We start from the raw sequence: 25,420 nt of genomic DNA on the forward strand, positions 1-25,420 counted from the left end.
TGTTGAACTTCTCATTGTTAGAGTTGGAAATGGGTTGCCTTCTTCTCTCTTCCATTGATTGGCTCCAAGGCTTCCCAATCTCATTCTGCAGTCCCATGGTTCTATATGTTCCCCTTATCTGCAGTGACAGGGACCAAACTGTTGTTGGCGAAACATGACAGGGCCTAGAAGCCTTCCAGCAGATTGTGTCACCTTTCTGGCTGCCCTACTGTCAGTACCTTTTGAGTGTCCCTCCAGTAAATCCAGCCTTTTTTCCCCTTGCTAGGAAGATGACATCTTTTCACTGGGCTGTTAACTCATTGGATTGCTTGAGTGTCACATTAGTTGACAACTGGGGTCTAGGTTTCCTTTTACTTTGTCAGCCCTCCAGGGAAATTTGGGCTGGATATTCCCTTCACACAACACAGTTTTGACACACCAGCATTAGAGGGGCTGCAGCACCAGGTCTCCTTTTTTCAGTCAGGGTGCTCCAAAGTCTAAATTATAATGGCCTCAAGTGTATAATGCAAGGTATAATTCCATCACGCCATTTGGTTCAGAAGATGAAGGAATTGTATTTCATTGGAACCTCTCCAACTGTGCCACACAAACTTCTGCATGTGTAACAAAGGCAAAGCAAGGTTTGGTTTGCCCAGGCAGCAAACACAGCTCTCCTTTTTCGCCCCCCACCCCAACAAGTGAAAGAGAAAAGGGAGTTGTGTGAGACACAACTCTGTGTTTTGAAGTCCCAGAGGAAGAACTATGGGGAAACAGAGAGTTGTAAGGAAAAATCTTGTTTTTCATTGGGTGCCAGCAAAACTCACATCACTGAGAGAAAGTTTAGATCTCTTCTGGAAATGGCTTTGTACATGTTGAGTGACTTTGGCCTTCCCAAACGCATCTGGGGAGATACAGTTGCCACTGCAGTATATCTCCAAAATAGACTGCCAACCACATACACCTTTTGAACTTTGGCACAGAGGAGTACCTAACATGCCACACATGCATATATTTGGCAGTATTGCCCATGCCTATGTACCCAAGGAGGATAGGCACAAGTTAGATTCCTGAGCAGAAGAGACTGTTGTGATTGGCTATGCTCTGAGAAGCAAAGGGTACGGAGTAATGGACTTGAGTACTGGGAAAGTCAGCACAAGACGTGGTTCATTTTGATGAATATAGGAGAGCTGACAAGAGAGAAACTGTGATGGACTTTTCTGGTAAGTCAGAGGAAGAAACACAAGCCCTCATAAATTTACCCGAATTGATGTATAACAGTCCAGATCTGCCTTCTACTGTCACACCACAGATGCTGAACAGGAAAGAGAAGCAGAGGAGCAGATTCCAAGACGCAGCAAAGCCAGAGGGAAGCAGACTAATGATGACATGCTTGCATTAAAGGGTGATCAAGAGGCAGATGAGGTTCCAGAGCCTCACCAAGACCCATAGCTGCCAAGTTCTCCCTTTTTTTAAGGGAAATTCCCTTATGCTGAATAGGCTTCCTCACGAGAAAAGGGAAAACTTGGCAGCTATGCCAAGACCCAACCCTACAACTGTCCCGTCTTGCAAGGTCATCGCAACCTCTAGAACCTTCCACCTGGGAAAAGATAGAGCAGATGCTAACCGCTGAAGCTCACCTGTGAAGGGATGCTGCACAGGAAGAGATTGATGCTCTGCACTAGCACCAGACCGGGACAAGAAGTCAATTGGGTGCAGAAGGGGAAATTGAGTACAGCTCAGCCAAAGGAAAGCTCTTGTACTTAACCACAACAACCAGACCTGACATAGCAAATGCAGTGGGAATCCTAAGCAGGAAAGTTAGCTCTCCCACTGAGAAGGACTGAACTGCTGTGAAGAGTTGTTAGATACTTAAAGTGAACCATGAGTTGTAAACTTATGCTGAGAACAATCCAAAACTATGAGGTACATGGATGCAGACTGAGCCAGAAACCCAAAGGAGTACAAGTCAACAGGTGGATTTCTCTTTATGTTTGGAAATGATCCTGTTTCCTGGGCCAGTTGTAAACAAAATTCTATAGCTTTGTCTTCCTCAGAGTACATAGCCACAGCTGAGGCATACAGAGAAATGGTCTGGATTGACCAATAACTATGGACTTTGGGTTGTGTGGGGGAAAACTTGTCTGATGGGTGTACACTCTTCAAATATTCATGTGTAACATTAGAAGTGAAAGAAAAACACTCCATTACTAGAGTGAAGCGCAAAATGAAAGGAAAATATCCCAGATCATCAAGATATGGATGTTTTAAGAGACACAAAAGTGCTATTTTTGTCACAGAAGTGGTTGTTTGTTTAAAAAAAATCTAGTGTATTTATATGTCCCTTTTCCATCATTAGCTATGCCCGAAGCAGTTCACAACAGCTGGTTATCAAAGTGCAAAGCATTGGGGTTGGGGAGACAAGTCAGTTTACAAAACATGCAAATAAATCCAAACAGCTCAAAATCAGCAGGAACCCTTGCACGAATAGGATGACATCAATGGATACAGGACTCGGATTCTTAAATGGCAACAAGCCTTTTGTAGGTAGTGCCACCAAAATAATTTTTTAAAAAACAGAAGCAGAATGTAAGAAATGGCTTGAGAGGGTTTCACCATCAACATTGTGATCTGCAAGCTGCATATGGGAGCAAGGAGGGGGGGGTCATCTGGTTCTTCTGATTAGATTACATTATGCAGGCTAAATTCGTAGAAGATCTTTTCCCAAGGCATTAACCTGTCTCCATTTCACACTTTTATCAAAAAGGTCATATTTCTCCAGACTGTTCTTAATTACATTCTTATTTCAGAATTATATTTCCTGCTAAGGCAACCTTTCATAGAAGCAGATATAAAAATAGCAGAGACTTGGTTGTATGTGCACTACAGACTGCCAGTAATGTCCTACCCCTGCCAGCAATGTCCTACCCCTAGATTCATGCTTTCCACCATTGACTTTTGCAATGGTTTTTAATTTATTTTCATAAATTATGTTTACCTGCATAAACAATATCAGGAACAAAAAATAAGTACATTTCTAACTCATGCATATTAATGTACAGAATATAATGGCGTGCTTTAAACTGCTTTTTTTGACCATCATATTCAAAACAATGAGAAATAGCATTTTACGTTGGGATGAACTTTCAGTCATTTGTTTGTTTATTTATATTTTATAGCCTACTTTCGAGAAATCTTCTCCACAAAGCAGCTTACACTACCGTATATCTAAAATTGTTTTACATGATAGAAGAAGAAAAATAACCCCACCCATTAACTTTAGGAATAAAACAGCAAAACAACATTAGCCTAATACTTTTAGCAGATGGGCACCTAAACAAATAGAGCCTCTTTTTGTTCATTTCAGGGCACAGGCAGGCTGTTATGGGTGCAGGCAGTCTTTCAAGTAACCCAGACCCAGACCATTAAGTTTTTTAAGTGGACTTGGAAGCTTACTAGCTATGAGTGCAATTGGTACAGTATAACTGCTGCATGTTCCAATCACAGTCATTTTCCAAATTGTCTTCAAAGGTAGCCCTACATTCAGCACATTACAGTGGACGTGACAAGTGTATGGATAACTCAGACAAGATCAGACTTCTCTCAGAAAGGTTGCCATTGACATATCAGCCAAAGCTGGAAACAAGTGCACCTGGCCACTGCAGCTTTCTGGGTCTTCCCAGATAGTAACAAATCCAGGATCTCTCCCAAATGATCCTTTGGGGGAGTGGGAACTCGCCTAGGTCTACCTGTACTCCTCTATCCAGAGACAGCAGTTCTCCTACCCACAGAATGCCCACCTTGCCTGGATTTAATTCTAGCTTTTTTGCTCTCATCCAACCCAAAAGGGTCTCCAGGCATTAGTTTAGGAACTCCTTGGGATGATCAGATGAAAAAGAAGGGTAGAATTGCGTGTCATCTTCATGTTGGTGCACTTAAACCCAAACATTCAGATGCCATCTCTCAACAGTTTCTTATAGATGTTGAAAACCATGAAGGTACCCCATGGTTCATTGGCCATGGGGTCAAATAAAGGTCCTCCAATACTACTGTCTATAACTGGGTTTCCATTATGGACCAGGCCACCATATCACCATGCCTCCCATGCCCGATCTGGCCAACTGATCTAGAAGGATTCCGTGGCTTATGATAGCAAAAGCCTCTGAAAGCTCCAGGGGAACGAGCAGGGTTGCACTTCCTCAGTCTGATTCTTGGTACCTGAGTGAGAAAGGCCATTCCACCCCCAATCTTTCAGACATACTAAATTTCAAAGCATACAAGTTTTTAAATGAATTTCAAAGCAATATAGTTACAGAAGCAATGGTGACTGGCTTTAAAAAACCAATTATTGTTACAAAATTCCTATGAGTCATATTAAATCTGAAACATGGAAAAAGCAAGAGATATAATAGGATTAAATGAAGCATCATAGCTTTAAAAAGATTATTAGCTGTCTAAACCTAAATTAACAGTTCTGTGGTTAAACTACTCCTATCCATGTCAGACTACCAATTTGTTGTTGGCAGCTGTCTGTCTCACCTGGAGACTTCCAATTAGCAAATAGAAATTAAAAGACTTGCATCAGAAGAGATTTCCGGCTGCATTATGAGATTGAGAAAGATATGTAACCATTTGGCCTAAGTTATTTGTTGTGGTTATTCATTGTTAGCAGTGCTAGCATTACAGCTCCTGTTGTTTTATCAGTACTTTTATCTTGTAGTTTTATCTTGTACTTTTACAGCTCCAGGGTTCAATAGCACCTGACTTAACCGGCATCTTGATCAAGCTTTGTAGAACAAAAGCATTAAAAGATGATTTCAGAGCTCAAAATACAGTTAGACAAATTTGTTTTGGCTCTCAGGATTGCTTTACAACTGCATTTGTAACTCTCTGTAACATCCCCATGGAAAGTTAAGGAAGGTCTAGGCGTTAGCCTTGGGGGCCATCAATAATTATTCTTCCATCTCTGGCCATGCCATGAGCTTCGCTTTGTATCTTGGAATTGTACCCAGTCCCCCTTACAGCTATAGGTGGAATATCAGTGACAATTACCGTAGCTAAAGGAGTTTTCAAAGGGAGCATGCAAAGTAGATGGGGTGATGTTTTATTTCCCACTGCAGCAACAGTAATTTTGCTACGGAGTAAGGTGACTTAAAGTTCATTTTTAAGCATGAATCATGACTCGCATCTTACTTTTTGAGCAAAGGCAAAGTTACAGTCGCTAAGCACCAACTATTCTAAGGGTTCTAACATGACTGAAGTCCCCATCCGGGGGAAAAGAAAAGCTTATTTGGATTGAGCTTTGGCTTATGCCTTATCCCAGATCTTGAGAAAGTGTTGCGAAGTGGCACACTTTCTGACTCCAGAGACCCACCCCACCCCACCCCTTCAAGCCCCACCTCCCTGCCTCTGCTCATGAAGGAAAGGGGGAAACCTCTGGTAGCCAGAACCTATGGTACACACCTGTTCTCTCCAGCTTCATGCTCATCTTGCTGCTACCAGGCATGCTCACAAACCTGCATCTAGCATGTGGTGGCAGAAAATTCACAGCTACATCAAGTCAAGTTCATTGCTCATTTAATACAGTCATCTGCAAAATGAAACTGCCATGCCTAAGTTATTAACTGTTCCCCTTTTTCTCTTCTTTTTTATATTTCTGTTTTATATAGCACTCCTCTTGACACAAGGTAAGTTTTTTCCCCTTCCTTAACTGGTTTGCTCTTTGCTCTGTTCTTCTCTTTGTTGTGGCCTTGATTTCAATGCTTCCCTTTGGAGCTCCTTGACCTTTTATGTATCAAGCAAGCTGTGCATTGAGACTATATGAATTTAAGACCATTGGCATATACCCCTTAGAAAGCTGCCCAGAAGGGAAGGCAGCCCTCAGGCCAAAAAAGATATCTCACTCAATTTTCCTTGATAACAACCTAATTTGACAGTTCACTCCATGTCCACACAAGTGCTGTGAATTTCTTATCTGTTCTAAGGTAACAAGGATTTGGGTGGGATTGTCAGAACAGGGGAGCCTTACTATGTCCTTGTTCTTTTCCAGATTGAATAAACACAGTAATAGAATAAGAGGAAATTCCCTCACTTTCACTGCACTTATTATTGTTGGTGCAGGTCGTTGTACAGAAAGGAGCCCCTTTTGCATACTTGCTGTCTTAAGGCCCTAATCAGGCATTTGATGGTATGCTGGACAATCTGAACAGGAACCGTGATCATAGGATGAATTGTGTGGCAATGTCCCTCCCTCCCCAGGAAATAAGACACAAGACACAGTGAATTGATTTTAAGTGGGTGAACAAAGGCCACAACTTTATTGGTTTCGGATGTGGAGCGGTATTGGCTTAGGCAATGGAACCTAACTGGCTATATCCGACTGTAACCCGTGTGTTACAGTCTGGGAGAAATTAACCACCAGAAAGGAGCCCAGTGATGTACATCTACCGAGACACCTCCTGTGGCCACCGTTGGGGGGTGCTATAAGGCCCTGACCTCCGTAGGCTCAGGACAAAGCTACCGCCCCCGGAACCCCTTTAATGGGATTAAATCTCCAATTCCGGGCAGAGGATGACACAATCTGCCCCCCCTTCTTCATTTATGCAAATTTCCAATGCCTAACCGCCAAACCAAGTTGTGACAAATTGCTATGAGGTAGGCGAAAAAACCAGCTTGGCTAATCCAAGTGGAAAAATTCCTACCAGGCCCCACAGCCAACCGAGGCGACCAACCAGAGTCCATAGCAGCGTCGGCCTAACCTGCCTAGCTTAAAGGGTGGGCGGGTGGGAGCCGGGGCGAAAGAGGCTGAGTTCCCACCTCTGGTTTGTTTAAGAGAAGGGTAGCCCCGCCTCCCGGCCGAACCCATTGGTCGGCCCGGGAATGATGGAGGCGGGAACTCCCACCTCGCGTGGGGGCTGAGCTCTCAGCCCCCATCGCGAGAGTTTGGTCGGGGCCAGCCCACAACACCACCTCCGTGTAATGCGGAAGTGGTTTTCTAAGAGCATTCTGCTATGTGTGCCTAGAAACCCACTTCAGACTTTCCCTCTCAGTGCTGGGAAAGTCTGAAATGGAGACAGTGCATTAGGGGGTGATGGGGGCTGTGTGTGTGTGTGTGTGTGTGTGTGTGTGTGTGTGTGTGTGTGATTATTTACCCACCCTTCAAGTTAAGGTCACAGAGTGTGTTACAACAATTTTAAATAACTTACCATCACAAAATAGGATGGGACACACACACACACACACACACACACACACACACACACACACACCAGGTGTCAAAGGTGCCCTTCTTCCGGATTCACCAAAAACTGTATGGTGAAGTTGCCAGGTCACCACAAGCAGTCCCTCAGGCACAGTGCACATTGATCTCCTGGTGAGGGTGATGGAATTTTTATGGATGATCTCATGATACCCTGCCCTGTTCAACTGCCCTGCAATGGTGCTTCACCAAGTACCCAGACAGACACAGCTGGGTTAGCATAGGGTCACAAAGCTAATCTGCCCAGTGAGCCCCCTCATCCATGAGCAAATCCTGGGTGATCGATGTTTTCTTGCAGACAGACCTGGCATTTAACCACCACACCGGGGGGGGGGGGGGTCAGCCAGCCGGTACTCCCAAATTCTGAACTGCTGCCAGGGCTCCTGTATGCATTCAGGCGAAGGCCTCAATAGCATGGTGACAGTGCTTCCGTTATCAGGCAAAGAGGGCTGTTCTCTTCAGGTAACTCTGCTAAGACGAGTTAAGTGGTTGAAGGGCTAGACCAGGCATCCCCAAACTGCGGCCCTCCAGATGTTTTGGCCTACAACTCCCATGATCCCTAGCTAACAGGACCAGTGGTCGGGGAAGATGGGAATTGTAGTCCAAAACATCTGGAGGGCCGAAGTTTGGGGATGCCTGGGCTAGAAGCTCCCTGCTCCTACCTCTATATCAGGAATCAGAGGATACCCAGGAGCTGCCCCAACTCAGATTGCCTGTAGCACTGACTTAAAAGACCAATTCGAGACTGAACTGTATGCTCGTTTCTGCCTGGGGCTTCCATTGGAGGTTTCAACAGAAGGGAGAAAGCACGAATTTTTACCATTCGTAAAACACCACTTTAAGACTCTAGTGGGTGTTGATAGTGACCTGTCATCATGATGTGAAGAAGGTTTGCATTTACATCCACAGCTTAATGGACAGCATTACCAAGAGGCAGGCAGGATGTAAACAAGCCTCTTGGAAAGCAGTAATTGCTGCTGTTGCTTTCCACCTCCCACTCCCCCACCTCCTGCTGCCCTCGCTTGCGATCTTTAGCTCTCTTTCATTCCCCATCTGTGCAGTTTCTAGTGGTCCTCCCCCTCAGTGACTGACATTCTTGTCACCTTCATTCGCATAGGATCAGACAGTGGCAATTGTCAGCCTGGTCTCCAAAGTCTCCCCTTTCATGTCACCTGCACACTTAATTATGGTTCAGCTTGTGCCCTAAAAAAAAAAAGAGTGCAAAATGATAAGAATCTGTCTCACAGCCCGGAGAATGAGGCTGGTGTTCTGCATTCAAATGTGCTTGGACCATCACCTTCCCTTTCCCTGAATCTGTCAGAGTCCTTCTGGCTGCAGCTCTCAGAAACGATCTATGTGCATGGAGATTGACAAGTGCTTCTCCGGCATGACAGCAGCAGCTCTGTGGACCAACTCAAAGTGCCCTCTATCAAATTTTCTTAGAAGGCTTTGTTGCGGAGAGGCATTTGAAATAAAGCCACGCTCAGGACATCCGAGTTACTGAGATAACAGACATATGCCAGAATCTGATGTTAATAAAGTGCATATATAGTATATGAATGAGAAAAAGAGAGAGAGACAGAGTCTATGGCATATTGTTATGAATTGTTATGGTCTTGGCAAAGCCTGCTGGCTAAAGTCACACAGTAGTGACATACCCCACCAAGAGTACGTTGAAGCTGGCCTAAGATGCAAAGGGCAAAATGGCATCCTCCTTCCCATTCCATCTGTAGAAATTGACTAGACTGCCATTTTATTTATTATTAACACTGTTTGTGTTGTGTATTGAATAGCAGGCACAACACAAGAGCAGAGTAGCCAGGAAAAAGTTAAGGCTAGGAGGAGTGACTGTTTTAATTAGTTTCACCTAGAGTTTGTAGGCTGGCCCAGTTGGCTACATATATATATATATAGCAGTAGGCTGGGAGTTGGTCTTTGTCTTTTACTTGTCTGCTGTGAATAAAGAGATTGTTACAACCCCATTGCCTGGACTTATATTCAACAGTTTGCATACCATCCAAAGCTAACTTTCTCTAGGCAGCGAACCAATACAATTTAAAGCGTATAGGTGTATGTAGTGCAAACCTTCTTTTGTCTTGAATAATAGAGGGTAGCAGTGGGCAGTGGAGGGAATCCCTGGAAATAATTACTTGCTGCAGCAGCTGAATAACTGAGGAAAGGAGTTGAGCCCATTCTTAGCAGCAACCCCCAAGAAGCAGTGGCTGCTGACTGGCTAGCAGCCCAAATGCCTGTATAGGCTGCTGAGGCCTTCCAGTAAGCAGCCACACATTTCTCCAGGGACGACTGCAATGCCCTTTCCTCCACTGCTGCCTCCCCATTGTTATAGCTTAGAATGCACTTTGCCACCCCTACTTTCTTCAGAGCAGCTGCCAGAAATTCCTGGCAGCAAACCACCAGACTGGTCATCACTGATAACAGGACAAAGGAGACGAGTGTTTACATCGTAGGCAACAACGCCTTTATCATATCGCTCTCATCTCTTAAAAGCTGTTGCCTGCCTCCAGTCTAAAAGTTATATGGCTTCCGTCACACACCACAGAGTTCACCTAGTGTGTTCATCGGTAATGGCACCTTGCCGTTCTGCATGCAACCTTTGACTCGCGTTCAGTAGGTCTGCATAACATTGCATGTCAGATGACCCAATCCCTGTTAGCAGAGGAACTCCACAAGCAGAAAAAAGAAGTGGGTGGAACTTAGGGGGCTACTGGTGGAAGCGCACAGGGGCCAAGCGTGTAACGAGCCCCTGAATCTCTGTCAGCTAGGAATGATTCTCACCATTTTTTTTCACCCCCAAAAGAATTTATAAGTATGTACAAAAGCATATATAAAGTAGGGTAAGAATGGCACGAGAATATGCATGGTCTCTTAGCTGTAAATGTACTTTTCAATGCCAACATGCACTCAGGATTTAAGAAGCTGCTGTGATTGGTGGCTTCCTGTTATCTAGAGAGACGAAACTAAAACACCTCCAGAGACATTTCTATATTTGTATACACACCTGGATCCCTTGTGTACAAAAAAAATAGAGGTATCAACTGGAGAATAACTGGGAAGCAAAGAGGCTCTTTCTTTCTTATAATTCAATCAGCTCTTCAGTTTCAGGAAGTCTTTCTCAGCTGTTCCCATAGTAATTTTGTTGCTCTAATTCAGTAGTGTGCTAATTTAATCAGATCTTCTGGAACCAAATAATATGTATTAAAATAATACGATTTCTGCCCTTTCTCGTGCTCAGATTTGATTGCTTTTGGCAGGTAGCATTGGATAATTCACTCACTTGGCACTACTGGAAGTTGCTCTTAAGTTAATAAGGAAAGAGGCTAAATCTCTGACCATGTTATAAAAGAAAAAAGGAGCCCAGAACACAGCACCAATTCCTCACCAACCACATCTGCTCCAGACAGCACCCCCCCCTCCTTTAGATGAGCTGTTGAGTGAGCAAGGTTTATATAATGACACTTCTCCTCCACTTAACTTCTGCAGTCGGGCCCCCTTCCATGGGCTCCGTTGACATCCCTTGGACGGCTGGACGATGTACTTCAAACCCTGTAAATCCTGTGGCAGATGATATCCAGAGCAACATAAAAAATGCATATGCCACTGCACACGTAGAGTGCCACTCAGGACAGATCATGACTAATAAGTAAAGAATGGAGGTGACATTTTCACTTAGTCCATGTCATGTTAGATTTAGAAAATGCAAACATTTCAGGAGTGTTGGAAAAAATTACGTTGAAAATTTCATTGAAGTCTCTTTGCCTCTAGCTTCTGCCTCCCCACCACCACAAAACTTCTATGTTGTGTAGCCTTCTTGAGGCGCCCAGCTCTGCGTAGAAAACTCTTCCTGTCTCTCTCTCACACACTCACTCTCCTTTTCTCCTCCATCTCTCTCCCTCTCTCTCACTCTGTGACAGTGTGGCACAATGGTTGTATTATTGTCCCCATGTTCATGGGTCTTCTATGTACATTACATGCTGTCTCTGCCCTTCAGAACTTCGGTTGCTCTTGATAACCCGTTTGTTTGTTTGTCTCTCAGAACTAGGCATTACATGTTTGTAAGGATGCCTACCTAAAACTATCCAAATTCAGAACAATTCAAATTAGGGCGTATGAAGATGTGAAGGAATGACGAAAGCATGTGGGCTTTTTAATCCTATATTCTAACATTGACCTATGCTAGGGATGGAGGACCTCTGCTCTACAAGTGTTACTTGATTACAGCTCCCATCATCGCTGACCATTGACCATGTGGGCAGGAGCTGAGGGAAGTTTGAGCAATCCAACAATATCTGGAAGGCCACTGTTGCCTGTTCCTGACCTGCACCATCAGTGAACCTCTATCTGAATGTTTGACATTCAAAATAGACTCTTCTAGAGGCACATGGTGTACTAGGAAATACTGCTATGTTCTTAACTGCTGTGGTGCCCAAACTGTGCTTTGAAGTTCCAAAAGATGTCAAGAGCCACAGGGTGAGAGACTTCGTGACTCTTCTAACACCTTCCCTCTGAGAATCTTGGTCATGAGGGTTAGCTATGTAACGGCAAAGATAAGGAAGGAGTCCAGAGATTCATATCTGGACATCACCAAGATTCAGAGATGTGGAATTCTAGTGGTCATGTAACCAAGAACTACACTTAGGTTGTGACTGAAGCTACTCCAACTCAAAGTTCTGGCAGAGTGACTTATGGTTCGAATATTCTGACATGTATTAGACTTATGGGTCATCAGAGCCTAGTTCATCACAGTTTATATAGTGAAATATGCCTACAACAGATAATTCACACCACCGGTCACTATGCAAAACAATTCACCAATGCATGATTATTTAAACTAATAGTTGTAGTATTGTATGTTAATCACCCCATACCATAGTTTTCTGAGCAATGTACAGTAAAGTTTAAAACAAATTTTAAATGAAAAATATAAATATGCCACAAAAAATGCCACAATAAAGCACAAGGGAGGCATGCCTGGCACCAATACTGTGTTCTTTTTGGCATGTGATTAAAACCTTATTTCCCCAGGCACGTTATAGCATTTTTAGCTGGTTGAAGGTTTGGTTCATCCTAGTTTTATTGCCCTGTTGGTTTGGTTTATAATAAATTAATAGTTTTTAAATGTCTTGTTATATCATCTTATGGTTCATTTTTATATCGAGGGTGATTCATGCAGGATGGATGAATGGATAATAGAGATAGATAGATAGATAGATAGATAGATAGATAGATAGATAGATAGATAGATAGATAGATAGAGATAGATAGGGAATTTGGCACAGGAGTCTTAGTCATCAGAAGAAGTGTAATGTGATGGACGTGATCATTATCCACCTGGACATAAATACTTTGTGATATTTTCAGGCAAGACTTACCTTCCTTTCCTCTAAAGTAAATTTCAATATCATTTTGGAACCACTTTCACTCACTCTAGAGTGTCTGTGATTTACACCTCTTGCAATAAGGGTAAGCTTTCCCCACCTTCCTGGAAATGCACCATCCATTTCTCCTTGTCCAGAAAGAGGGCATCTTGCCTCCCGCCTGCCGTTTAGCACTTGCTTAAGTTCAGAACGAGGGGTGTTAAGGTGGAATTATTTCTTCCCAACCTTTGCCATATCTGGAAAGCAGAGATGGGAGCCGTGATGGAACTGGCACATTCATTTCCCTGCCTGGCATCTCCAGACCTTATCAGGACTAATTGGACTTGACAGCTGGGAGTCTCGGGTGCAAGCCATGTTGAAAGCTGAGTACTGAGGCTGATGCAAACAAATCAGGGCTGGTTAATAATTAAGCTGCAGTTTGGCAGCTTTCACCTTGACAGACTTGACCTGTCAAATTAAAAACTCTCCAGCTTTTTTTGTTCCCGGACATACCTGCTGTTGGGACTCCTGCCACTTTAAGCCTGTGAGCTATTGTGCCTTTGTCGCGGATGAGTGTGGAACTCTCTCCCTTCAGTGTTCACGGCTGTGCCTTCCTTCCTATCTTTAAAGAGGACCTGAAAACCGATTTGTTTTAACTGTGCTGTGGACTTGTCAGCAGTCGATTTCTCCTTTATTGTATCTCCCTTCCTCTTGAAAATCTGTGTGCATTTGTTATTCTCTGTATGGCTCCTTGAGTGCCAGAAGCTGGGGAGATGGTGCTACATGAAAAGTTGTTACCGTCGTTAGCATTGTTGTGAATGGATTAGGCCAGGAACAGTCAGTTCCGAGGTCTTTGCACACCCCCTCTCTCTTTGAATGGCCCCCAAAAGGATACTTCTCTGGGAGTGAGAAAGTACAGGCTGAACATACAAGAAAGGAATCATAGAATTGTAGAGTTGGAAGGGACCCCAAGGGTCATCTAGTCAAATCCCCTGCAACGCCGGAATCACAGCTAGATCATGCATGACAGGTGGCCATCCAACCTCTGCTTAAAAACCTCCAAGGAAGGAGAGTCCACCAGCTCTTGTGGGAGTCTGTTCTACTGTCAAACATCTTTTACTGTCAGAAAGTTCTTCCCGATGTTTAGTTGGAATCTTCTTTCTTGTAACTTGAATCCATTGGCTCAGGTCCTAGCCTATGGAGTAGGAGAAAGCAAGCTTGCTCCATTTATTATTATTATTTATTTTTAAATTTCTATACCGCTTTATATTTTTAATAAAAATCTCAAAGCAGTTTACAGCATATTAAAATCTCAATAAATCAATAAAACATTAGCCGGGGGATGTTCTTCTGGCCTCATGAGGAGCCCCTTCAGTAGGGCTGTTGAGTGTGGGCCTCACCCCCTAGGCCAGGTGGAAAGGGCCTTGCAGGGAGCGGCCTTCATGCCTCACATGTCACAGCCCATTAGATATTTGAAGATGCCTGTCATCTCTTGGTCTCCTCTCTAAGGCTCAAAGGGTTCCGTGGAGCCTTGTAACTCCCCTTATAGCCCTCGGCTTAGCATTGCATGTTGCAATGAAAACATTGCAACATGCCCAGGCATGCGGCCCATGTACACTGTGCCCATAGCAGTAGCCAGTGACTCCTCTCCATGAACATGTGGCTTCACATGCTTAGGAACAGCAGGAGAGCTCTATGCCACACACCTTTGTCTCATCAGTTCTAAAGGATGGCTGGGTCTGTTGCAGGAAGATGCACTCCATGATTTAAGTGAGGAATGAATAGGGCATCCCTAGCAGAGGAATGCATGCCAAGGACTGCAGGCCACGTTGAATGACTTTCTCTGAGCAGACAGATGTTTTCAGACCACTTTTCAGTGATGTGGAGAAAAGCATTCAGTCCACCTGGTGATGCACTTATAAGTCGCTTACCCTAAAGCCACAGACATCTCACTGAGAAATTTCAAGTGGCCTGCACTAGAGATGAGAAGGCCTGGGGAAAAACCCTGGGGGGGAGAAATGGGGGGGACCCAGATTTTTCCCCGTTTCCCCCCGTTTCCCCCCATTTTTTCCTTCCCCCTCGTTTCCCCCCCCCAATTTTTCAGGTTTTCCCCCAGGCCTTTCCATCTCTAGCCTGCACATAGCAGCTACAAACGGACATACCAGAAATCATTCCAATATATCCACAAATGAACTTATTCCTTACCTGTTGGTTGCTGCTAGATTGATCGTCCCTCAAAGGTGGAAGAGGGTGCAAACTTTCGTGATAGGCTGTTAGGAAAACATTTTTAAACCATCAGAAAAACTAACACAGCTACTGAAATCTTGCAGGGGGACAGCTGAGTCTGAGTCATTTGCCACAATTTGGTGGGACTTCATCTGTGGGCCCAAGGCAATTCCAGCAATGTGTTCCAGCCCAGGACAAATTTATGTGGAAAATAACGTAGGATATGCCTCTCTTTGAGATGGGACATTTATCTCCACCTGTTCTCTCCTGAAACACATACCAGTTATGGCAGAAATAACACAACATATTGTTAATTTGTTGTGCATGTTTGCTTCCGTTATTATTTTGTTATTTGTTATTATGTTTAGGGAAGTTTTTAATGTTTAATGCTGTGTGTGTTGTGTTTTTAATATTTGGTTGGGAGCCTCCCAGAGTGGCTGTGATTTTTAGACATGGGTCTGAAAGGGAATTTTGGTTTCTCCTGCTGCTTTCCCCAGGAAAACCCACTGTTTAGCACTGAATCGGAACAGACGGCAATTGGGTTTTCCATGGGTTGACATTTGTTCTAATGTTCTACACAGTGGGTTTTCCCAGAAAAGTGGCAGGATAAACAAAAATCCCACTCGGACTTGTGCCTAAAAATCACGGACCTGTGGATGATCCCTTAGTGAGGACTGGAGTTGAAGTGCATGGAAGACTTGTTAAGCCTCACAGTTCCCCCCCCCCCCAATGCCTGTTGCTTCAGTTCTGATAGTATGCAGGTACTAGCACCATTGCCATTGCCTCTGGAGATTTTAGTGTTGGAGAAAAGAAAGTAAGATGAATTCAGCACAGCAATCTTTTTGAAATGCCCCAATTCAGGAAGCACCATTGCTTGAAAAGCAATGCCCATAATAATTCTGTATGTTGGGGATATTCCTCAGTTGAACACCTAGAAGGAGCATTAAAGGATCATGGCTCCGACATTCAGAGATGCATCTAGTTTCTGCTTCTGTTCTTTTGTGGAGCTATTCTGACTCATGCAGGGGATTCCCTGTTCTGGAGCACTCGATGGGAGCTCACAAAAAGAGCCCTGGCACTTCAACGTGCTACTGACTTCAAAAGGTGGATGGATTTGTCTCTGCTGCTGCAACAGATTAATGTGGTCTCCTGAAACAGGAGTCCTTGTGTGTTCTGTAAATTGTGCTGGCCTTGCAAAGTTAATAATATTTGTAGTCCGGAAGGCTTTTTTGAGTTGAGGCAAAGTTTTAATGATATATGGAGCACCTGTGCAGAGTTTTTAGCCTCTGAATAATTTCTTACGGAGAATATGAGGCCTGTGGGAGTCCATGCAGGATTTATAAGTCCTTTCACATCGGGCATCTTGTGCTCACAGAATGACCTGAAGTCTTCATAAATCCAAGTGAAAGCCTTATAACCCATGCACCTACAGGGTTTAGACTCCTGGGTTATGTTTCCTTTGCGTGCCAGTGCATAACCGAACAGCCAGGGTGTTCATCAAAGAAAGGCGAGAAGGACACTAGTTGCCATAGCTACTAAGTCTACTGCTTCCCCAAAGCAGCACTGTAGGTTGTTTCATATGTGGCACAGGGCAGGGTACTTTCAACTAGATTACGCTCCTGAGGGAGGTTGACCTGGCCTGTTGCTACTCACCTGCTGGCAGGTAGACCAACAAGACTTATTATTTCAGTCTCTTAATTGGCAGCTGGAGGTTTTGACTCCTACTGATTTTGTGATCCTTCCTTATTAAGGGCTATTGTTTTGGTTTTAAGATTAATTTTAATAAGGAACTTTCATTCTTTGCATTTTTAGGGGGCCACTGTTCAGCTGCCTTGAACATTTGCAGTAGAAAGGCAGAGTATCAGTTCTAGTAAGGGTGATGATAACACCAACAGCAATGACTGGAAGTGACTTCCACAGGTTCACGACTGCTCTCTAAAAGCACAGCCCTATAGGTGTTTTCTTGAAAGCATGATACACACTGAGACTTACTTTTTAGTAAGTGTGTGAAAGACTGCACCAGGAGGCTGTAATCCTTGGCTTCCCGTGTCGGCCATATCACGCACAAATTCACAAAGTGTCTGACGCCCCAGGCAGACACAAACAGATCCATGTGGGAAAGACTGCAATAAAACAGCATGCTGCCAGTATCACATATGAAGCAGACATCGTTAAGGAAGCAGGAAGAACCACCTGCAGAGTAGGCTGGTCATCTCTCAAAAGGCACACAACCTGGAAAGAAGAGTGAACCAATTACAGTTGGGGGTGGACTTTATTTAACTGCAGCAAATAGAAATCAATGTATAAAACATTGGAGAGCAAGCTTCACTTTGGGTTTTCAGCAGAAAACCAGTTGCTCCAATTGAGCTTTAGAGGCAGATTTTTGTGGGGAAAGCTTTGGAGCAAAAAAGGGGGAGCCATCAGACATGGAGCTTTAAAGTGCAGGCCATGTCTGGAAAGAGTGGAGGAAAGGTAAGTGTGAATAAACCCTAAGTTCTGTTGCTTTCATTAATTCAATGAGCAGTTCCCATCAGCACCATGGACAAGGAAAGTTTTCAATGAGCTGCTTCTAACATCAAAATTGCCAAAGCAGCAAAAGCAAATCCGGAAAGTTCACCCTGCACAATATAAATTATAAATTATACACCACATTGTAGATTATTTGACATATTTTTAAAAGATTTGTTTCACTGCTTTATCTTGCTTACCTCCATCCTTTCTTACTCTTGTTGTTCAATTAACTCTCTATTTATTGTCCCCTGTTGATCAAAACCTCCTATGTGGATTGAGATTGCTCTGTAGAATATTGTCACAAGCACTTTTGGCAGAAGCATAATAGTTTTGTCAAGAAAATTCTACACATAGTATTGCTTATTATTGTTGTTGTTAATAACACTATATATGTACTGCCTATTAACAAAGAGATCTGTGAATGGTGTACAGGGTGGGGGAAGATTTAGTGCAAGGATGGATAACTTGTGACTCTCCAGATTTTCTTGGACTACAACTTCCATGATAATGATTTCATTTACCTTGATTTGTTTTCCCTCCCTGTCCTGAAGATAAGATTTTGTTCAGTGAAACGTCCTCCCCGGTCCTTCATCACACTATGACAGGTGTGGGAAACCTCGGGCCCAGGAGCCAAATGCAACCCCTACAGGCCTCTACAAGCTCTATAGAGCTCTAGTCCATGCCTGCCCATGGGCTGCACCCCTTGTCCCCAAACCATGCCTCTCCCTGGCCCTGCTCCACACACCTCTTCAAGTGTTTTTGCCTGGCTGATAATGCCTCTGCTTTGCCTGGAGAGGGGTGTGTGGTGTTTGGGTGTAGAAACCTCTGGTTTTTGTGCAACTGGAATATGGCCTACTTAACGACTGCATTCCATTGCTCCAGCCACTTTGCCTCTATCCCCACACTTCATTCTCATTTAGCTCTCAGGAGTTGCCACAAGGAAATGTAGCCCTTGGGCTCAAAAAGGTTCCCCACCCCTGCACAATGTGGCAGTGAAAACCTTGTGGTTCACTCATGATTTGTTTCTTCTGAACATTTAAAAGAAGTCGTATGAAGTCAGCCCGGGTAGTTTAGTTGGTTAGAGCGTGGTGCTGATAATGCCAAGGTTGCAGGTTCGATCCCCATATGGGACAGCTGCATATTCCTACATTGCAGGGGTTGGACCAGATGATCTTCAGGGTCCCTTCCAACTCCATAGTTCTATGATTCTATGAATGAGATACCAGTGTTGCATAGCAGTTAGTGTTGGACTAGGACCTGAGAGGCCAGGGTTCAAATCCCTACTCAGCCTTGGCCAGGTCACTGCCTCTCAGCCTAACCTACATCACAGGGTTGTTGGGATTAAATGAAGAGGAGGAGAACCATGATGCCACCTTAGGAGCTCTTAGAGGGAAAAAGGTGGGATATAAATGCAACAAATAATAATCAGAGCACAGGAAACAATAAGTGCATGTGCACACATAACTCTGTGTGTGCGTGTGTGCGTGCGTGTGTGCGTGCCACACATAACTGGACATTAGTGTATATGAGTGAGCCTTCAATAATAAGTTGAACAAATTACCAAGTGTGATTGTGTAATCATTGGGGAAATTTTTTCTTCAATGCAAACATAGAAACCATTGAAGTTTTCTTAAAAGAACAGAGAAAGAAATAATAGATACCTCAACTTCTTGCAAGCTGAGTTAGCAGCATTGAGTGCCATAGGAGGACATCTTGCAAAATAATATGATCCTCACCCCATATAATCATTTCCTTTCCTTGGATCAATTCACTTCATATTGAGTTATTGCATTTGCCTACTGAAATCTTTGTTTCCAATAAAATCTTGACATCTACTAATTTCTTCTATTCTCATTTTGAAAGGATCAATGTTTTTTGTTCAAATTCTCATATAATCAGGTTGTCCCAAAACAAAGCACGCCTTCTCATTTTCATATACTTATAGCAAGACCTCAAAGAAAATCCAAATTTAAATGACTAAAGCCACAAGACAGCATGGATTTTTGGATGTTTGAGTCAGTGTATGAAACTCTGTGTTGGATTGTGGTTCTAGAAAACAACCAGTGCAGATATAAAATTGAAAACAGTAGGGACGGAGGAAACTGTTCCAACATTTTCAAAAAGTTTCCACTTTGGGCATTTCCCAAACTGGAGTAAACTTCCATTTCCAAGAGCAAAAGAAAAAAGCATAGCTGATCCAAAAGATGGATTGACTCTCTATTTTGTCCAATATAAGTCAGTTGAGGTAAGTAGTGTCAACATCTAGGCCTTCATGAGATCTGTTCTGTGGAGCTTGTGATGGAGACTGGCAGTGTACAAGCCCCTTCTCGGCCCAGCCCAGCCCTTTTGCCCAATGACCTCTCCCCTTGGTTGGAAGTGTAGAGGATATTCTTTCTGTATGTTGACATTTTCCCCACAGAAGTGGCAGAAAGGAAGCTGACAATGGAAGAGGAGGAAGCCAAGCGTATTGCAGAGATGGGGAAGCCAATACTTGGCGAGCATCCTAAGCTGGAGGTCATCATTGAAGAGTCCTATGAATTCAAGGTCAGTGTTGGGTATCAGGAGACTTGAGGGGAGGAAGTGAAGAGAGGATGTACAGGAAAGGGATTGACCAGAGAATGAATAAAGGATGAATTGAAGGGAAGAAAGAGTGGTGTATGAAAAGGGAAACAACAGTGAAGGGCAGGGAAAGAGAGAGGTGTAGGCTCTGAGGGGGGAGAGAAGAAAATGAGAAAAATAAGTAGCAAGACCATGGAGGAAAGGATAGGGTGGGAATCTGAGGAGAAATAGAGTAATACTTGAATTACAACATAACAGAATTAGGCTGCCTTCTATCATCCAGCAACCCTCTCTTGACATGTGACTGCTGAAAATAAGGCCAACCAATCCTGAGTGAGTCCAAAATATATTGTTTGAACAGCAACTTGGCCAGATATGCCCAAAAATTACATGGACATGCACAGCTAAGAAGAGTTGTCACCATTCATTCCGTTGATTAATCCAATGCCTGCCATTGAAAGACAAAATCTGGAAAAGAAGCAAATCTCCTAACCCTAAGCAGTTGGCAAATATATCACCAGAAAAAGCATTCCTTATTATGCTTCACATGAAAGAACAGATGATAGTAAATGTTGTTCTTTAGCGCCCACTCAGCCTGCGCAGTCATGTTTACAACTGTGCTTCTAAAAAGAGAGATAGTCCTATACATTTGTCAGTAAAAACATCATTTACTTGCACTGTTCCCTTTTGCCTTACTGCTTGTTGTAGCAGATGGACATAAAGCCTGTTTACTGTGGGCACAGTCACAGTCAAGATCTGAAAAGGAAGTAGAGAGCATTGGGTCAAAGCCCCAAGCAGATACACACGTGTGAGATATCATTTCCGTGCTGCTTCAGCCTTGGCTTCCTCCGCCAGTCTCTTTCACTTCTTTGGTCTTGAAATTGGGCAGGAGAGGCAGATTTCACTCTAGGGCCACCAGTTACAGGTAGGTAGCTGTGTTGGTCTGACGCAGTCAAAACAAAATAAAAAAATCCTTCCAGTAGCACCTTGACCAACAAACTTAGTTGGTCTCTAAGGTGCTACTGGAAGGATGTTTTTATTTTGTCTAGGGCCACCAGTTGGCCATCCAACTGACAGACGTCTAAGCTTACCTCCTCTTCTTTTCTTTCCTAACATGGCAGTGGTTTGTTCTGTGGGAATATAGTTTTCTTATCATTAAACTGTGAAATTTACCCCCTCAAGACGTGATGGTGCCCATCAGCTTGAGCCCTGTTTGGAGGGGTGGGACTTGCTTCTGTGGGTCAGCACTGGATCGGGAATTGGAAGACCACTGAGTGGCTCCTGTCCCCAACCCTGGCACAGAGAACCTTGGCAGGCACAGCTGTATTCGCAAAAGCATCACAGAAAGCTACGCTCTTTGTGCAAAGGCTAGGGGGAAGAGCTATGCAGTACATTGCTGCTCCTGTACACAAACAGGTGCCTATTCTTTGTGTTTCTGTCACTGGCAGAGTACCGTGGACAAGCTCATCAAGAAGACAAACCTGGCCTTGGTTGTAGGAACGCATTCGTGGCGGGACCAGTTCCTGGAAGCCATTACTGTCAGCGCAGGTGAGATGGGGTACTGGACCCACAGTGAGAGAGGAGGAAAAAACCATTTTGATTATCACTGTGCCCTCAGATTTGCAGCTTGGCCAGAGTTTTTGCAGGTTTTCCCTCCTATGTTTTGCTACCTTGTTTCACCCACACATTGGACACAGAATGAATGTTCATCAGCATTTTAAACAACCAATGTGTTCCTCCCCCCCCCTTTTGCACATTTGCAAAACGTAAATCTAGGTGACTCTTTAAGATATTCAAGGAAATGTGAGATCAGTCATTGTTAAAAGGAGCAGCTTTTTAAATTGAACTTTCTCTTCCTCCACCTCCAATTTCTATTACAGAGACTTGCCAAGATCAAAATAGCCTCAAAAATGAACTGCATTGTTCATTGTTAATTCTCAGATTCAATAATTAAAAGTAGCCCTCACCAATTAAAATTGATCCATCCTGATTAATCAACAAGATTAAACTAGTTGATTGGTCTGCTAGATTATATTAGGACACTTAATTCATCCGAGCTTCACCTACACTCACATGAAGCATGGATATTACCCCCTTAGTTCTCAGTCATGAACAGCGCTTAAAAATAATTTTCTTTTGTGGTTGGGATTATGAGTGAGGAATTCACCCAGGAGTAAACACCTCCATTTTTAATAAATAAAAACAACAAACACAAAGAAACTGTATAATATTTTGGCACAAAATAGAATATAAAAAGGTAGCAAATAGAAGAAAACAGCTGTTTCCCTTTTAAAGCTGTGGTACCCCATTGTGAGATGTTTCACGAGGCACCTTAGCTTACTGGGCACATTGCATTCTTCCTGGACGAAGGGTTAATTTCCAATCAGCCAACATAAGAAAAATGGATGGGAAGCAGGCTTAGCCATCCCGAAGGATGCCTCCAAGGACACCCCTTGTCTTTCTTCCATATAAATGACTTAGCACAGGCATCGCCAAACTTTGGCCCTCCAGATGTTTCGGACTACAATTCCCATCATCCCTGACCACTGGCCCTCTTAGCTAGGGATCATGGGAGTTGTAGGCCAAAACATCTGTAGGGCTGAAGTTTGGGGGTGCCTGACTTAGCACTTGGAGCCATTGCTGTGATGAGGGCAAAGCCATCCTTCCATCCTGATGCCAGGTATCCCATGTGCCACACCCATTTTGCTAGCTTCATTTAATAACCCCGAGTGTGTTACAGTATGGCAAACCTCACAACAAGGAGAAGCCTGTGCCCCAGTGTCTTGTCAGCGAATGTGTGTTTCAACTACTGTGTTGTGCAGAAAAGCCATTTCCTTGAATACCCTTTGAGTTCAAATGTGTGCTTGCTTGCTTGCTTCGTGTGAGAAAAAATGAATAAGAATGCCTGAGTGGCCTTCAGTATTTTCATGGTGCTGTTGCTATGGTAATAAATATGACCATATCCTCTGAGTCCTCCTGCAAGAACAAAGTTAAGGGTATTAAGAGATGCTTCTCTTGTTGACCCACTTTCAAAGATGCTGGTACCATTACAGGGTTTGGGGAACCCCATTGCTGTCCTTAAGCATTTCACCTTCCTAACCCTCATAGTCCCAGAGAAGCAGAGGAAACTAAGGTAAAGCTAACAGAAGCATTTATTTTTCCAGCTCTAATTAAGACCTCTGAGTGGAAAGAGGCTTTTACATTGGTCAGCTTAGAGTATATCTCCTGGTTAGCTTCCCAAAGTAAGCAACTCACTACTTCTGTGTTTCTAAAGGTCATGAATGTTCTTGCTGGCAGGAATCATAGTCTAACGATTCATGGCAAGATCAGATTTTGGGGCACCTTTTGGGAGGGTCAGGCAGCAGTAAGGTAGGACTGGAATACTGCAAGCAAGGAAGGCAGGCTAATGTCCAGGAGGGGCTATTCATGTCTGCAGGTGGAGGAGGAAGATGTAGGTCAAGGGCAGCCAATCTTTGGCCCTCCAGAAGTTGTTGGACTCCAACACCCATCAGCCCCAGCCGGCATGATCAGAGAACAATGTCTAGCAACATCTGGAGCACACATTCTCCACCCCTTCTGCAGAAGGTCAGAGTAACAAAGCAGCTGTAGAAAGCAAGTACCAGAACTCAGCATTGCCCACAAGAACTTCCTGCGACGTTGTGGAGTGGTGACGCTCAGTGTAGTGTGGTTCCCACAAAGACTACCAATTCAGGGTTTCCTCTTTCCTGTTTCCTGCAGCTGGCGATGAGGACGAGGATGAGTCTGGCGAAGAGCGCCTGCCGTCCTGCTTTGACTATGTCATGCACTTCCTGACGGTCTTCTGGAAGGTGCTCTTTGCCTGTGTCCCGCCCACCGAGTACTGCAACGGCTGGGCTTGCTTCGTCGTGTCCATCTTGATCATCGGCATGCTCACCGCCGTCATTGGAGATTTGGCTTCTCATTTTGGCTGCACCATTGGCCTCAAGGATTCAGTGACTGCTGTTGTCTTTGTGGCCTTTGGGACTTCAGTTCCAGGTGAGGAGGCTCTTGGGCGAATGGTTGGCTTTCTCTATGTTTGGCCAGTCATACCAGTGGGGGTGTGTGCAGAATATGCTAGGGAGATCCAGCAACAGAGGCTGCTTGCCCTTTCCCCTGCCTGCCATTTCCTTCCTCCTCTCCTGGTGTGGCAATTCCACAACTTGTTTTCTACCCCACAATGCTGCACTACCCCCACCCCACCCCCAGGCTCTGAGGCTGTTTGGGAGCACAAGTGCTGGAAATTGCTTGGGAGCAGGGTTGTGGGGAAAAGAACTAATTATGTAACCACACACCAACTTATCCTCTTGACATGGTCATATTTGTTACCTAAAAAACAAACACTTTCCTATGATGTCTGGTTATCTGAAATGACTATCACGGTTAAGAGGTTTCTTAACGCACAATACTCAGTAATGGAGGGGTAGGGGACCTGAGGTGAGTGGCCCTCTGGCCTCTCTTTGGCACTTGGGTCATTCTCCAGGCCACTCCCCTTTCTAGGCCACACCCCTCACTGGACCTGCTCCTCAGGTGCTTTTTGTCTCGCTGAAAATTGTCCTTGAACTCTGATAATGTCTCTTGTTTGCTTGGAAGTGGTGGGGGTGGGAGATCTGGTGACAGGTGGAGTATTTATCTAGAGCAGGCATCCCCCAACTGCGGCCCTCCAGATGTTTTGGCCTACAACTCCCATGATCCCTAGCTAACAGGACCAGTGGTCGGGGAAGATGGGAATTGTAGTCCAAAACATCTGGAGGGCCGAAGTTTGGGGATGCCTGATCTAGAGAGAGAAAACCCCTGAATTTGTGTGGCTGGGAACAAAGGTTAAGAGTCCTGTCTGTTGCTTGTTCCCTCTGGCCCAGCCCATCACCACTATGCAACCCCTAGAATATTGCTCACAAGAGAATGCGGTCCCTAGGCTGAAAAAAATGGAATAATGCAATAATGGAAAATGAGGAAGGTGATGAGAAAATGAGAAGGGACGCGGGTGGCACTGTGGTCTAAACCACTGAGCCTCTTGGGCTTGCCGATCAGAAGGTCAGCGGTCCTCTTGCTCTGTCCCAGCTCCTGCCAACCTAGCAGTTCGAAAGCATGCCAGTGCAAGTAGATAAATAGGTACTGCTGTGGCATTTCCATGCGCTCTGGTTTCTGTCCATTGCGCCAGAAGCGATTTAGTCATGCTGGCACATGACCCGGAAAGCTGTTTGTGGACAAACACCAGCTCCCTCGGACTGAAAGCAAGATGAGCGCTGCAACCCCATAGTCACTTTTGACTGGACTTAACCGTCCAAGGGTCCTTTTACCTTTTTTACCTTTTATGTTTTGAATACATTTCACTGTAATCTGGGGTTTTCATATTATGCATTGCCGTCGTATGTGTATGTGAGTAGTTATGCTAAAACATGGCTTATAAACCTTTTATATTAATGCATATTCCACTGATTATATGCATTGACCCTTCGGGTAAGGCCTTGATTCTTATGAGGTGATAGTCATACCTGAA

General features: G+C 44.2%; 1 protein-coding gene across 3 annotated transcripts in view; it reads left to right on the forward strand.

Moving 5' to 3' along the window:
• Nucleotides 1-25,420, forward strand: part of SLC8A3 (solute carrier family 8 member A3) — a 161,628-nt gene that overhangs the window by 134,199 nt on the left and 2,009 nt on the right. For all 3 annotated transcript variants that reach the window (XM_035113366.2, XM_035113403.2, XM_035113377.2), the window contains exons 4-7: nucleotides 5,646-5,663; nucleotides 19,766-19,890; nucleotides 21,354-21,453; nucleotides 23,644-23,919. In XM_035113366.2, the coding sequence (XP_034969257.1) occupies nucleotides 5,646-5,663; nucleotides 19,766-19,890; nucleotides 21,354-21,453; nucleotides 23,644-23,919 (519 nt within the window). The remainder of the gene's footprint in view (nucleotides 1-5,645; nucleotides 5,664-19,765; nucleotides 19,891-21,353; nucleotides 21,454-23,643; nucleotides 23,920-25,420) is intronic.

The sequence above is a fragment of the Zootoca vivipara genome, chromosome 1 (genome assembly GCF_963506605.1).
Source record: "Zootoca vivipara chromosome 1, rZooViv1.1, whole genome shotgun sequence".
Classification (NCBI taxonomy): domain Eukaryota; kingdom Metazoa; phylum Chordata; class Lepidosauria; order Squamata; family Lacertidae; genus Zootoca; species Zootoca vivipara.